The sequence below is a fragment of the Pteropus alecto genome, unplaced genomic scaffold (genome assembly GCF_000325575.1).
Source record: "Pteropus alecto unplaced genomic scaffold, ASM32557v1 scaffold11, whole genome shotgun sequence".
Classification (NCBI taxonomy): domain Eukaryota; kingdom Metazoa; phylum Chordata; class Mammalia; order Chiroptera; family Pteropodidae; genus Pteropus; species Pteropus alecto.
The window spans coordinates 8,808,686-8,825,768 of NW_006431956.1; the positions used below are offsets into that span (position 1 = coordinate 8,808,686).

At 33.7% G+C, this 17,083-nt stretch overlaps 1 protein-coding gene across 15 annotated transcripts in view; it reads right to left on the reverse strand.

Moving 5' to 3' along the window:
- TRDMT1 (tRNA aspartic acid methyltransferase 1) overlaps positions 1-17,083 on the reverse strand; it is an 80,517-nt gene that overhangs the window by 1,924 nt on the left and 61,510 nt on the right. For 12 of the 15 annotated variants that reach the window (XM_015585636.2, XM_015585635.2, XM_025043442.1 and 9 more), the window contains 2 exons: positions 16,273-16,402; positions 9,388-9,889 (listed from right to left, as the gene is read on the reverse strand). In XM_015585636.2, coding sequence (XP_015441122.1) covers positions 9,789-9,889; positions 16,273-16,402 — 231 coding nt within the window. In that variant the 3' untranslated portion in view covers positions 9,388-9,788. Of the gene's footprint in view, positions 1-7,445; positions 8,709-9,387; positions 9,890-16,272; positions 16,403-17,083 lie in introns of those variants that run through there. The other 3 variants (XM_025043440.1, XM_025043439.1, XM_006906987.3) reach the window with 2 other exon arrangements.

A 17,083-nucleotide genomic window follows, 5' to 3' on the forward strand; every position in this document is an offset into this window, starting at 1 on the left:
TTATTCCAATCTATTTTCAGATGAATAATTTCAGTTATAACCATATGAAATATACATATGAAATTGTGTCTCTTCCTCTTGTCTCTTACATGAGCCTAATTGAATGTCACTTACTACCTGGTCTCCCTAACAATAACCGTAAAAAGCTGCACATGGATTTGTATAGAGAGCTACACATAGATACAGAGACACACTCAGAGATAAAGTTCATACCATAAAATTCATCCTAAGTGTATAATAAAGTGTATAATTAAATGGTTTTTTTTTAGCATATTCAAAGTTGTACCAACATCACCAAAATCTAATTCTAGAAAATTTTCATCACCCCAAAAAGAAATCCTATACCTGTCTTATATCCCTTCTTTTCTCTTCCCCTGGAAATAAACCTTACCTATTCTGGACATTTCATATAAAATGAAATTATATAATGCGTTCTTTTGTGCCTGGCTTCTTTCACTTAGTATAACGTTTTCAAGGTTCATCCATGCTGTAGCATGTATCAATACTTCATTTCTTTTTATAATAAACTCATTGTATGGATGTGTACATTTTGTTTATTCATTCATCAATTGATAATCATTTCCACTTTTTGGCTATTATAAATTATGCTGCTATAATCATTCGTGTACAAGTTAATGTGTCAACATGTTTTCAATCCTCTTCAGTACATACCTATAAGTCAAATTGTTGGGCCATCTGGTAACTCAACTTTTGAAGAACCGAAGCTGTTTTTCAAAATGACTGCATTATTGTACAATGTTTTATTGATTGATTTTACCATTGTCTTATTGTAGGACATTTTTCTGCTCCCGGTTTTGCTATGTTTAGTATCTTCATTTCTATAACTTTTTGGCATTTTGATCTATATCATTAAGGCAGATTCTCTGTGAGTCTTATTTTTACCATCCTTTTATCTTCAACCTACCTACATCATTTTATTTGAAGTGAGTTTCTTGTAGATAGCATATAATTAAATCATGTTGTTTTATCCACCCTGCCAATCTCTGTATTTTGATTAGTATATTTTGACCAATTATATTTCAGATAATTATGGATATGGTAGAGCTTGTGTGCTATTTAATCCTTTGTTTTCTGTTTGTTTCCTCTGTTTCTCTTTTCTTGCCTTCCTATGGGTTATGTAAACAGTTTTAGGATTCCATCTTGATTTCTTTAGAGCAGTTTTAAGTGCATTTTTTTGCAGTGGTTGCTCTGAGTATTACTCTATCTACCTATCATCAATCAATCAATCTATCAATCTATCTATCTATATGACTTTTCACAGTCCACTGGTATCAGCATTTTACTACTTTAAGTGAAATGAAATTTCACTTCTGGTTAGGTCTTTTTACCTTCCTTTTAAACATTATTGTCTTGCGTATCAGATGATATTATAATTTTTGTTTCAACTATCAAATGTGATCTACAAAATTCATGAGAAGCATAGTTTATTGTATATATCCATATTTCTGCTCTTTCCATTGTTCTTTCTTCCTTCCTGGTACTCCAAGATGCCTTCTCTTATCATTTCATTTCTGCCTGAAGAACTTTCATAAGCCATTCTTTATGGGTAGGTTTGCTAACAACAAATGCTTTTAGTGTTGCTTCAAGTTGAGAATATCATTATTTCCCCTTCATTCTCATTCCTGGAAAGATAGTTTGTACAATATAGAATTTGCAGTGAACAGTTCTTTTCTTTCAGCACTTAAAAAATGTTGTACCACCTGCTTCTGGCCCCCATAGTTTATGATGAAAAATCTGCTGTCATTCAAATTGTGTTTCCCTCTAGTAATATGTCACTTCTCTCTGGCTGCTTTTAATTTTTTTTTTTTTTTAGTTTTCACATGTTTAATTATGACATGTCTTGCTGTGAATTTCTTTCAGGTTATTGTGTTTGGGGTTCATTCAGCTTCTTTAACCTGAATATTTGTATCTTTTGCTAAATTTGAAATGTGTATATCCATGATTTCTTTGCATGGTCTTTCAGCTCTATTCCTTTTTCTTCTCTACTTTTGGGAGTCCAAATATATGAGTGTTGGCTCCTTTATTATTATCCCACAGGTTACTGAGGTTCATTCCCCCGCCCCCCACCGTCTTTCTTTCTTTTCTTACTCAGATTGGGTGAATTCTATTGATTCATTTTCAAGTTCACTGATTCTATCTTGTCATTTCTACTCTACTATTGGACCCATTCAATGAGGTTTTTTTTGTTGTTATTGTATTTTTCAGATATATAATTGTTATGTTTTTTAAATAAATAGGATATAATGCACATACCATAGTTAATTCTTTTAACTTTTTAAAAAACTCTTTCTGTTAACTATTTCTCACTCAGCCTACATTTTTGTTTCAAGAGAATTTAAAATTGCTTGTTGAGGCATTTTTATAATGGCTGCTTTTTAAAAAAAATTATTTTCAATTACAGTTGATATGTAATATTGTTTTATATCAGTTTCAGGTACACAGTATAGTCCTTAGACATTTATATATTTTATGAAGAACCCCACACACACCCCAATTAGTCTAGTACCCACCTGGTACCTCACATAGATTTTACAATATTATTCCCTATGCTATACTTTACATCCCCTACAATGGCTGCTTTTAAATTCTTGTCAGATAATTCCAACATCTGATTCATCTTGGTAGTGTCATCTTTGACTGTTTTTCTTATTCAAGTTGTGATTTTCTTGGTTCTTGGTGTAACAGGTGATTTTTAGATTGTATCCTAGACATTTTGTCTATTATGTTAGGAGGCTCTGGGTCCTCTTTCAATCTTTTATTTTAGTAGGCAGTCACTCTGTTTATGTTTACTATGCAGGTTCAGGTCTAATTTTTGGTGTGTGATTCCAGTGACAATTAACTTTCAGAGCTTTTGCAATGTTATTTTGGTCTACTTGGTTTGTCTGGTGCTCCCAATGGTCCTTGACAGTGCTGCTTGAGGGGTTCTCCCTAGGCCGGGTCACCTGGTGCCTCTAGGTAGGGGGAAGGGAGTCTCCTGTCCATGGTAATGAAAGGTTTCCTGGATCTGGCACTTTTGTGGTGGGATCCTCCTTGCTGGTGCTCTCCGGCTGCCCAGTATCTCCCAGCAAGTGAGAAGTCTCAGGCCCGGCAGGGAGACAGACTGCTTCCCCTGGATACTTGTCAGTGGGGATTCCTATACATTGTCCTTGCTGGTGGTATCAGACTCACCCGGTTTTATCAACAGGACTCTAGTTCCATCTGGGGTAGAAACAAGCCATTCTGGACTCCCTTATGTTGCTAAGTTGCGGGTGGGGAAACACTAAGCCTGAGTTCCTTTCTTCTGTTGGGTGGGAGGTCATAAGATCTATAATTATGTTCCCCTTCCAGTCTTGGGAGTCCTTAGCCGTTTTGTTTTCCTCTTTCTACCTGTCAGAGTTCTCTTTCCGATGCCTCTTACATTATTTTATAATCATACTTACCCAAAATTGATCATTATATATCAGGGAGGAACAAGGAGAAATGAATCTGCCTTCTTGTCCAGACAAAAAATCAGAATACAATATTTTTAAAATTTTCTATCTGCATGAATTCACCAAAAGCCAAAAGCGCAAGCCCTATCCTAGAATTAGTTTTTAAATCATGTGTTTCAAACTTGAGTAAATTTGGCTATTCCTCTGTGTATGAAGAAATAGTAATAAGACAAATAGTTTTCAGGAAAAATGACTTAATGACACTGTTTTTACTCCACAGTGTGATGATTTTTATGCTACTTTTATATCAATCCAGTATAGTAATTATATTCACTCATTTAACAAATATTTATTGAGTGTGTACTCTGTGCCAGGTACTGTTTTAGTCACTGGAAAGGTAGCAATAAAAATAAATTAAAAAAACCTTAAATCTCTGCCCTCCTGGAAGTTTACATTCTCTAAAACATGAAATATTTTTTCACTTAAAACCAATTTTAATCATAGAAACTATTCAATTTATTGTTTATTCATCCATATAAGTTTCGAATGGTCCACTCAGCTTATATCTATCTACTACACAAGGAATATTACATTCCACTGGGTATTTTCAATCATGTGTGTGTGTGTGAAATTTAACTGTATTTGTATAAACAACAAAGTGAGCAAAATAACTATTTTAACAAAAATGATACTCATGCTAGATTAAATTTAAAAGGCTGAAATCTGTCAAATAAATGTCTATATGTTTAGCTACGCATACAAATCTGACTGCAAATATGCAGCTGTTTTGAGACTTTAACCAGACTTTTTCTGTTTTCCTAAAATAAATCATGGCTCAAAGAAGGCATTCTTGGGAAGGTTATTTTATTAACAGAAGCTGATAAGTGAAAATAGAGTGAGAAGGTGAAGAGATCTTGGCTGATGGGGTTCGAAGTTGGAAGACTAGGAGAGAAGCAGTACCATAAAGAGAAATATTGAAGTTGGTCATGAGTGGAACTGATTTTAGAATGGAGGATGATTTGTTTTCAAATATGTTAAATGTGATGCAACAGGAAGATATTCAAATTAAAAATGTCCCAGCATAAAATTCTAGGACTTAAGAAAACTATCAGATCTGGAGCCATCTGGGTGTCACTGGCAAAAAGATAGAAGTTGTAGGAAAGGGTGAGATCTCTGAGAAAAAATGGCTTGGACAATGAAGAGTAGAGAGACCTAAGGACTGAATCTTCAGAAACATAAGAGTTCAGCTCCAAACCTTTGTGCTCCTCTCTCTCGTTATATTCTTTAGATTGTGATCTCATCTGATTATAGACCCAACTTGGCTAAATAAACATCTCTATTTTTACTCATAATGTGAATCTACCCTGATATGAATAGATACAAAGATGCAAACAAAATATAGAGCAAATGCTTAAAGTAAACAAGGAAACCATAGTACACACAAGCAAAGAAATGAGAACCTAGGGCTACAATAAAGAGTTCTATGGGAAAATTAATTTCTATCTAGATTCGTATTGTAAGAAAAATAAGATTTCGGAAGCTTTGAAAATCAAGTATAGTGTACTTGAGGGAGAGTTGTAAGTGTTGGACGTAGTTGAATATAAGACTCAGAACCTATATTTACTTATGGTAAATATTAAACCAATTTATTTGAGAACTTGGAGAGTAGGAAGCCAAAAAAAGTTCTCTGTGCATGCTCATATTTACTGAACAAATAAATTGTAAAATGAATAAACTTACAAATCAAGACAAACAGTGATGTACTTTGGGTCACGGTTGCATGATTTTGAAGAGCATGAGTATCTTAGTGTAAGAAATTCTTAGAAGTCCTAAAGAGAGAAACAAGAGACAGAGAAAATGGACAAATAAATTTTTTAAAAACTGAAGTTTTATGGAAATTTAATTTAAAAAATACAGATTGACTAATACAAAAAAAAAACTGAAGTTTTAAAATTTTAGTGGCAAAATGGAGGAATGACAGGAGAGGGGAAAGGGTGCAGATAGGTTGACCGGTGTAAACTCAAGTTGAAGAACACGCTTAGAATTCTTACTACCTATTAATAAAATATGCAAAAAGACATTCCCGCATGAAATATTACAGGCAAAACTAGACATCTCGGAGAGTATGAGAAATGAAGAAGGAAGAGACTAGATTAGAGTTGGATCAAAAAAATGCATGTTCAGAAGTGGATATGACAGTTGTATGTAGCTTACTCTGACATTAGAATTTGAGAGGAAGAGAGTTCTAAGACAGAGAGATTCAAAGGATATCTTGAAAAAGTACATAATGAGTTCAATGACAGGCTCTGAAAAAAGTGCTGAGACAATATGACCCTCATTGAATTTCAAAGTCCAAAGCTATTCGTAAGTCAGTTTGTAACTAGTGCCCTAAAACAGTTGTAGCTCCAAGCTGAAGACTAAATTATGAAAAGTTAACCTTCTCAAATAACATAAGCAACTCAGGAAAACACACTTTAAATACTTTGTCTATATAAGCTTAAAACTAGATCCTTATTTTGTTATCTTGATTTATTTGGGAACCACTAGACTCTAAATTTTGATTTTAAATTATAAAATTATAATTTAAACAGCAAGAGCAACCAGAGCTATTTTAGTTTGGATGCAGACACAACGGCTGGCCTGCAGCCTGCAACCTGCCATATGGGCGGGAGGTTGGCTGACGTAGATGTTACTTCTTTATTCTGTACTGCGATAACTATGATTAAACCATTTTCACTCATTTTCAGCTTCATTTCTCTAGTCTCAGAAGCCCCCAGTCTAATAACTTCTTCTCCGAACTAGGTTGACATTAGAACAAAAGATAGTTTGTGATTTTTGTTAAGAAACCCTACTCATTACCCTCAAATTTTTTTAAAGTGCTGGGTAGTCCCTCAACTTTCACAATTTCAACTACTGGTTTTGTCCTTTTAAAAGGCTCTACCTGAGAGAGGGAGCAAGTTGGCTGGCACGGGGCAGTGCCCACCACACAGGTCTGATTTAATAGCCAGAACACAATGTTCAGAGATGCCTGAATAGAGAGTCAGCTGACTCCTCAGTAACAGGTGACTCACCACCCTCCCCCCATCATTTGGTTCTATGGCCTACCAATAAAGATTAAGACACAAAAACGTTGAATCACTATGTTGTGCACTTGAAACTAATATAATATTGTATGTCAACTATGCTTTAATTAGAAAAAAATATGAGTGTGATGCCATGGAGGCCAAGGGAAGAAACCATATCAAGAAAGAGGAGTGTTGATCATTGCTGAGAAGTAAGGGAAGATAAGGACTGAGAACCTCAGGCACACAGAGATCTCCGATCATGAGAGTAAACGCTCTTTTTGGTAGCTTGACCAAGGCCAAAGATATAGTGGAGCAGTGGAAGAGTTGGACAAGAGATGCATAAGTGGGGATAATTATAGATAACCTAAGAGATTTGGATGGCTATGAAAGGGAAGAGACAAAAGAGGAATATAGGAACTAGGGAGGTTTATACTTGTGGTTGTCATTGTTGTTTTTAATATAAAAGAGATTTGAACATAGAAAACGCTAGGAATGATTGAGATGGTGTTTAAATATTGAAAAGAAAGAACAATAATGTAAGTTTCCTGAGAAAGTGAGAGGAATATTGATCTAAAACGAATTAATAAAAACCTACATGAGATCCCCTTATAAAAGATTATCAAGCGCTGGCACTTTTTCCTATGATAACTACCCATCTCCTCTTCAAATCATTTTCTAATATGATTCATTTTGTTTGTATTAACTCATTTGACTATCACTTATCCATTATTTTGGGGTCCAAAAAATCTACTAAAAATATGAGGCAAGTTAATAAATAACTTAAAGTTATTTGGCAAGCCATTTAAAAGAGCAAAAGTGATGCAAATAGGAGAATAAAAAATTAGTTGACTGTTAGAAATGGCATTGATTTAATAACGTACGCTTCTTTTTAAAAGGAGAGGCTATATTTTCCAAAATACTAAATAAATATATTAAGTCCAGATATCAGAAATTTCCAGGGCAAATTTTATGCATATTTATTACAAATAACATATAGTGGGCATTCAATAAAATGAGTTTCTAAATTAACTATGCAAGTGTATATGCTAATTAAATGACACGCTGGCAAATTATAAAGTGTGAATTTATGCTTGCTACTGTATATTTTCAATTACGAATTAAGGGCAAGAATCACCATCTGCCCATGAATATACTTCAATTATTTAAAATATTTCATAAACCTATATTCTATCTTCTAGTTTGTAAATGAATGTCTCCACAGAGCTCTCATGTGTTTATAGTTACCGCACTGTAACTCAACACTTATTTTATGTAACATTGCTTAAGGGGCACAGGATACTATAATTATAGCATAATCATAGTGAAACTCTGAGCATTTTTATGTAAAATTTTTATGTAAAAATCTTTCTGCAGCGATAAGAACCTAGTAAAATATACCAAAGTAATTTCACATTGTTTTATACTAAAATTTATGAGACTTGTAATAAGCTATGTCTTTAAACATTTACACAAAATGTAGATGTTGATAGTTGATACATATATGCACTGGCCTACAGCTGCCCTATATCCATATTTATCAGAGTTTTTCTGAAAAAAAATGGCGGTGGGGAAAACTATGTTTGTGTGTGTGCGCGCACATGTAGGTAAAATGAACATGACATACAATTTGCCATTTCCGTGATTTTTATGTGTACAGTTCAGAGGCATTAAGTACACTCACACTGTTGTGCAACTGTCACCACCATCTATCTCCAGCACTTGTTCACCACCAAACAGAAACTCCGCAGCCATTAAAAACTAACACCCACCCTCAAGGCCCCCCAGACCCTGGTGATCACTAGTCTACCTTCTGTCTTTATGAACTGGATTCTTTTACATACCTCGGGTAAGTGGAATTATACAAAATCTGTCCTGTGTCTGGCTTATTTCACTGAGCATAATGGCTTCAAAGTTCATTCTTGATGCGGCATATGTCAGAATTTCCTCTTAATGGCTGAATAATATTCCATTTAGGTATATACCATATTTTGCATATCCATTTATCTCCTGATGGGCACTTTGGATGTTTCCACTTTTTGGCTATTGTCGATAATACTGTTATGAAAACTGGTGTACAAATATCTGTAAATCTCCACTTTCAGTTGTCTTGGATAATACCCAGAAGTGGAATTACTGGATCATAAGGTAATTCTGTTTCTTTTCATTTGTTTGCAATGCATAGGGTTCCAATTTCTCCACATCGAATGACCGTCTTTTAAGAAAACATGAATTAAAATTTTGTGATATAATTTCTTGTCTTATTTCTTTTCATTTCTCCTCCACGTCACTTGCTTTTATCACTGAAATCAAAACCATGGGATTTCTGATGCAAGACTTAGTCCAATTAGAAACCCTAATTCCAAGAAGCCTACTGAAAAGGTGATAGAGAAGGTTAAAAGTTATAAATTCACAGATCTGTCATAAGGAATGGGGTCAGAGGGCAGAGTTTTCTCCCTAAAATCTTAATGCCACGCTACTTTCCTTAGAACGTGATGGCAAATTCAATTTACAACAAGAAGCTGAGAAGGAAGACAAAAGCTAGCTCTGATAAAAGCAAACTAAAAGGAAGTATGCACAAATGAAGAAGGGACAATGAGTTTTGCCTTTCAAATGGAGGTAGAATTAAAGGTAATATGTACCTATATAGTCCGTGGCTTTCTGTAGCAGAGGTAATCAAGGATTTAGAATGATTTTTTCTGACATTTTCTGCAGACTATTGTATAAAGTGAATAACAATTCTTTGGTTTAAAGTAGTATAAGCATTTGTTTCGATAAAATAAAGGAATGTTTATAGAAGTGAAATTAAGTGAAATATTCAATAGCTGAAACAGGCTAGAATTAGAATCATCATTTTAGAATTCAGAATAATCATCTAACAAAAAGTAAAATGATACAATTCATATACCAACTTCTTTAATTAACATAAAAATATACGACTTCTCAGGTTCATTATACTATGCCTGTCATGACACTTTATAAAATATTTATGTAGACACTAAATTCTAATATTCCTGAATTTGTTTATATCATATTATAAAGAGAATATTTTACATATATATTTAACAATTTCACATGAAAATATATTCACCTAAAGGATAACAAGAATTTACAAAACGGAATAATATAAATTTAAGGAAACAAACTAGCATTTTGTAATAAATCCAACTTTCTTACTAAAGAGAGATTAAAGTAATTTAGTTGAATTTCATCAAAATCGATTTAAAATAGAATTTCAGAATGACCACCTGGATGTGAAGGAACACTGTAACCATCCTTCAGAGTTACTTTTACATTATTCACATAGGATTTTGATTAGCTTAGCTACTATATGCACGTTGAGACTATTTCCCAGTAGACGATAACGCTGTTTCATTGTTACAGTCTCAGGAAATCCTAGAAAAGAGAGAGAACAATTTATAATACAATCATTTGTAATAATAATTTGCAGAGATAAAAGGATGTAAGAGAACAATGATCATTTACATTTATAAGTCCCTAAGGTCTCCACAAAGTTCAATTAACAAACGGGAATTTGGAGCCAAAAATATTATATAACAATACATCATGACGCAATGTGATATTATTATATATTACATATATTATATGCAGTACACACACGTATACATATACTATCCACAGAACTCAGAAATCTGTTCATTAGTGCACTTTAGGAAAAGCAGTGGCTACCATTACTTCATAGTTGTTTTAATAACAGATTTATGAAAATAGAATTCACATACTATAAAACTCACCTTTATAAAGTGTACAATGGTTTTTAGTGTAGTCACAGAGTTTTGCACACATCTCCACTATTTAGTTTCAGAACATTTTCATCATCACCTCGAAAAGAAAGCTAGCCCACAGCTAACATTATACTCAATGGTAAAAAGCTGAAAAATTTCCTCTAAGATCAGGAACAAGAATGCCCACTCTTCCTACTTTCATTCAACATAATATTGGAAGTCCTAGCTAGAGAAATTAGAGCAAAAAAAAAAAAAAGTATCCGAATTGGAAAGGAAGAAGCACAACTATCACTATTTGCAGATGACATGATACTGTATACAAAAACCCCAATGACTTAACCAAAAAACTGTTAGTACTAATAAATTAATTCAGTAAAGTTGCAGATACAAAATCAATATATAAAAGTCTGTTGTGTTTCTATCCACTAATAATGAACTATCAGAGAGAAATTAAGAAAACAATCCCATTTACAAGTACAATTGAAAGAATAAAATACCTAGGAATAAATTTAAGCATGTTGATGAAAGACCTATATACTGAAAACTATGAGATACTGATTAAAGAAACTGAAGAAGACACAAATAAATATAAATACATTCTGTGCTCATATTGTTAAAATATCCACATTATGCAAAGCAATCTACAGATTCAATGCAATATCTAACAAAATTCCAATGGTTATATTCACAGAAATAGAGCATACAATCCTAAAAGTCATTAGGAACTACAAAAGACCCCAAAACATAGCAAAAACGATCTTGAGAAAGAAGAACAAAGATGGGGGCATCATACTCTCTGATTTCAAACCATATTACAAAGCTATAGTGATCAAAATGGTATGGTACAAGCATAAAAATAGACTCATTGATCAACAGAACATAACAGAGTGCCCAGAAATAAATCCAAGCATATAAATCCAATTAATTTATAACAAAGGAGTCAAGAATATAAAATAGACAAAGGACAGTTTCTTCAATTAATGGTGTTGGAAAATCTGACAGACATATGCAAAAGCATGAAACTAGACTATTATCTTAGGTCGTATACAAACATTAACTCAAAATGGATTAAAGAATTGAATACAAGACATGAAACCATGAAACACCTAGAAGAAAACATAGGTGGTAAGCTCACTGACAGAGGTCTTATGGATAATTTTTTGTATCCAACTCCAAAAAGAAAGGCAACAAAAGTAAAATAAACAAGTAGAAATATATCAAACTAAAAAGCTTCTGCATGGCAAAGGAAATCATCAACAAAATGAAAAAGCAATCTACCGAATGGGAGAAAATATTTGCAAATCTGATAAAGAGTTAATATCCGAAATATAAAAGAACTCAATAGTAACAGCAACAACAACAAAACAAGCAATTCAATTAAAATTTGGCAGAGGCTCTGCATAGACATTTTCCCAAAGAAGACATGCAGATGGCCAACAGGTTTATGAAAAGATGCTCAGCATCACTAACCATCAGAGAAGTGCAAAGCCACAATAAGATATTATCTCATACCTGTTAGAATGGCCATTAACAGACAAGAAATAAGTGTTGGTGAGGACATGAAAAAAGGGAACCTCTGTTTATTGTTAATGAGAATGCTAATTAGTTCAGCCACTATAGAAAAAGTATAAAGATTCTTCAAAAATTTAAAAAAATCAAAATACCATATGATCCAGTAATTTTACTTCTGGGTATTTATTCAGTAAAAACAAAAACACTAATTAGAAAAGATGTATGCACTCCCATGTTTGCTATAGCATTATTTACAGTAGCCAAGACATGGAAACAACCACCTAATTATCCATCGATGGATGAACAGATGGATAGATGGATGAACAGATGGATGAATAGATGGATGAATAGATGGATAAAAAAAATGTGAGATACACACACATGCAAACACACACACGTGCACGTGCACACACAATGGACTACAATTCATCCATAAAAAAGAACGGAATATTGCCATTTGCAACAACATGGATGGAGAATGAGGATGCTAAATGAATTAAATCAGACAAAGACAAACTCCATACGATCTTACCTATATGTGGAATCTAAAAAAAAAAACAAAGCAAGCAAACAAAAAAAGAGAATAAGCTCATAGATATAGAGAACAGATTGGTGGGGAGAGGCAAAACGGGTGAAGGGGATCCAAAGGTACAAAATTCTAGCTATAAAATAAATAAGTCACGGAGATGTAATGAACACTATGGTGACTAAGGCTAGTAATACTGTATTCCATATTTGAAAGTTGCTAAGAGAGTAGATCTTGAAAGTCCTCATCACAAGAAAAAAAAAATTTTTGTAATGTACGGTGACAGATGTTAACTAGACTTATTGTGGCGATCATTTTACAATATATTATGTTACACACCTGAAACCAACACAATATTATATGTCAATTATACCTCAATAAAAAAAAGCTAGTACCCATTAACAGTCACTCCCTATTTCCCCTCCCTGTCCCTCACCCAGTAATCTACTTTCTGTTTCTATGGATTTGCCAATCGTGAATATTTCATATAAATGTAACCACATAATATGCTGCTTTTGTTTCTGGGTTCTTTCACTTAGCATGTTTTCAAGGCTCATTTGTTATAGCAAGTACCAATAATTCATTCCTCTAATGGCCAAAGAATATTCTACTGTATGGATATACCACATTTTATTGATCCATTCATCCACAGATAGAAGTTTGGGTTGTTTCTACTTTTTGATTATTATGAACAATGCTGTTCTGAACATTATCATCAGTTTCTGCATGGACATTTGCTTTCGATTCTCTTGAATACACAACTAGGGATGAAATTACTGGTTCATACAGGAACTCTACGTCTAACAGTCAAGGAAATGCCAAACTGGTTTCCAAAGCATCTGTACCATCTGATATTCTCACCAGCAGTATAAAGGAATCCGATTTCTCTATAGCTTTGTCAACACTGTTATTATCTTTTTGTGAAATGGTATCTACTGTGGTTTTAATTTACATTTCCCTCATAACTAATGAGGCTGAACATCTTTTCATGTGCTCATTGGCCATTTGTCTATCTTATTTAGAGAAATGTCTATTCAAGTCTTTTGCCCATTTTTAAATTGGATTATTTTTCTTTTTATTGTTGAGTTGTAAGAGTTCTTTATATATTCTGGATACAAGTTCCTCACAGTCGTTTTTAATATTCTGATTTTACAAACTGACTTTCTCACAGTGGACTTCTATTTGCTACATTCTCTATCAAAACAAAATGGCCTACATTTGCCTGAACAAAGTCTTGTAAGGACCAATATAAAAGATTGTCTATGCCTAAGAATGTACATCATAATGTTAGTTACAATGTTAGAAGTTCACATTCAGTATCCTTTGGCATAGCAATTAAATAAAGGAAAAACAAATTAGATAATAAAATAAAGGAAATAATTGAAGAGCATTAAGAATTACAAAATTTCATATACTTCTGAGGATCAGAAGGTAGAGTTGCTTATGATAAAGTCGTCTCATCAACACTTGATTTATACTTACTATAATAACAGTAATTACCATAATAAAACTAAATTTGCAATTGAGTATGATCATAAAACTGCTATTATAAAGATAATATGTCTCAGGCAAGCTTATTAGTTCTCAAAAATAAATTCAAAGTGCCAGAGGTACAAATATATCTACAGATTTTTAGAATATTGCAGGAATGAGCTTTCGCAATATTAACAATAGATCACAGAAGAAGAAAGGTTTGAAAACAAAGCAGATCTGTAAAAATTATATATGTGTGCGTATATTTTATATATAGATAGATATTAGACTCTAAACTAGCTTATGGAAAAAAATTACATAATTTTTTCAAAGGTGACTTTTTAAAAACTTAGGTACATTTAAAAAAATAATAATCCTCAAAAACAAAGAAACATAGAATTAATGAAATCAAGATAGCAGCTTTTTCATTAAGTGCAGGTTAGTAGTCCTCCCTTCCAAAGCCTGCAGTCTCACAAATGCATGCAACTAGTCACAAAGGGAACCAGGGCAAAATGAAAGGAAAAAATCAATGCAAATCCATCATGGCCAGTGCACAGGCAGCTCAAACAATGCCCAGAGTCGACAATGTCAAAAGCATATGTGAAGGACAGTTCTGGCAGAGTGCTGCTCAGTGGCGACGCTAGGGCAGGCCTGACTATACAAATATATCACATATTTTAAAAGAAGGTCAAGCAACGAAAAAAGTTTTCTTGTATGTAGTATGCATATATTTTCAGAGAGCTTTGAAAGTCCTATTTTACCCAACTGCAAATGCTAAATAATAAGAAAAATAATTATGAAGTAAAGGTGAGAGAAGCAAATAAACACTTATGATTTAAGAAAAAAAAAACTGACACTTTTTATATGTCAGATATTTTATAAACATTTTACGTATACTTACATAACTGTCACAACAACCCTATGACTTTGGTGCTGCAATTATCCCCATTTTACAAATGCATAAACTTAAGGCAGATAGTGGTCAGGGTAGAGCTAGGATTCGAACTCAAGTCAGTCTGACTCTGGGGTCCATACTAAGTTTCAGTATTACGAAGTGCTGACTACTACTTGAAAAACAAGCACTTGGATAAAACTGAGGAATTAGTTGCTATTAGAGAGTAAATCTCTTTTTTTCTCTTTAGTACTATGGAAAGTACCTTTGATTGTTCATTCTAAAAAAGAAGAAAAACTAATCAGGAAAGCAGACTGGGGGCTAAATTCTTGAGTTTAACTCCCAGCTCTTTGTTTTATTATGTTCTCACTCACTGTGTGACATAAGACAAGGAAAGTCTGTGTTTTTCTTAAATAACACTCCCCAGGATATTTGTGACTGAATGAGATCATCAAGAAAAAGGCAGAGTACAAAATAAATCTGGTTGCTGTGACTACGCTCAGAGAATCAATTACCAAGAGGGTAGTCAAATTATATTGGCAGTTGTATTCCTAACATACAAAAGGATATGTTGTAATCTAAAACTTCACCTGTAAATCTGTTATTTAGAATTTAAAACATGATCTATTTAGCACATTACATGCTTCAAGAATAGTGCTGTATTACTATTACAACAATACTAGATGTAGTGAAGTTTGGCTTTTCTGCATTCATACTCCAGAGTTATCAAAAACACATTTTTCCCTCGTGTAGCCCTTGAAAGCACGTTAAGAAGGTCTGTCTTTCCCGTTCCCATGAGCCAGTTACGGGAAACATACCTATTCCAGCCTAAGACACTCATGGCATCCATACGGGGAAACCACAGGCGCCAAGGAAGTGGGGTGAGGAAGGGGGTAGGCTGCTCTAAGAAGCAGAGCCAACATGTCCCATCTCCTAATAGCAATGATCCTTGGATTCCGGGACTGCAGAGTTAGCGCTTTGTCTTTCTTACTCTACCATGGTATCTTCATTTTTGTTCTTGAGATTCCCTACCTCAGGTCCCCTAATCTTTTGTCAGTTCTGGCATCTATGCCCCTGAGGCACCCTTTCTTTCCACTAGGAAAGCTCCTTCCTAGACCACTTCTCCACCTTTTCTTTTCTCCACTTAAACACTGTAAGGAACGACAAAGGCGTACAATGGATACTTCGAAGAGGATAAACCCCTCTCACAAAAATAATAATTAAATTCCTCAGTCTACATAAGTGAAAGACAATCCACGGCATACTTTCACATGATGTAGTGTTAGGTTATCAGACGAGGTCCTCTGGAAGCAAGAAAATACACTGGAGAAAGAGATGCTACTAATGCAGGGATTGGTGAGGAACTGCGGATTTGGTCCCCTGTTCCTGAGGTCACTCTGGACCATTACTGGAGTAGAGGGAGAGGGAGAATTGAGTCTGACAGGAATGGATTGAGGCAGGTTATAAACAAAAGTGGGAAATGTCAAATATTGCACAATTGGGAAAGGCAAAAGGTTTCTTACATCATCTGTCTGACCAAGGGTTTCTTCATAAAATACACATATGAGTCCCTAATGAATTTTGGGACATTTAATAAATGAAAGCTGAGGTCTGCATGTATCCCACATACCAAACTCTGGAGGAAATCCATGGAGATTTGCTATTTCTTTAGGAGTGAAATATCGAAGTTTAAGCATTAACAATTTTTTTATCTTTTCTTCTTGTGATAAACTGGTAAGGGATTTGTAGATATTCTCAATCTGTAAGAAAACATCCAAGAAAACTGATAAAGTGGAATGCAGCTAGATTTGTTAAGATAAGATCATCTATATTGTGACAGTTTAAAAACGATGTATATATAGTTTGCTGTGACACATGATGGCAAAATGCACAGAGCAAAATGTCTCTGTGCCACAAACTGTATCATTGGCTCATCAACGGCAATGTAAACTTTGAGAATGAACAAAACCTTAATGTGGAAAAAGATCAGGACGCTTACAGTGTATCTGTCATTTTTGATCCCTTAAAAATTAAATCGTAAGAACATAAGCAATAAATGACAATATAACATAAAAGAAATATAGGGAAATACACACAAAAAAACCTGATCGACTAATGAAGTCAATTTTACAAAGTTAACAAGTAGATCATTAAAATGTTTACGATTTATGATCAATTTCATTAAACTGTTTTCTTAAAATGATAAAATATATTCAGTAAATATGATTTCTCAAATACAGACATTCATTTGTCTCTGATAGGATTTATACCATGGGTATATTTTATTAATAATGAGTTAAAATCAGTATAAAAGATAATGTGAGTTCACTTCAAACTTATTCAAAAGCATAAAACTTGCAATATATCAAGCTTATGTTCAAGCATGACATCATGAAGAGTTTATGACTAAAGTATTACTAAAAAGCCTTGCTAAAACATAG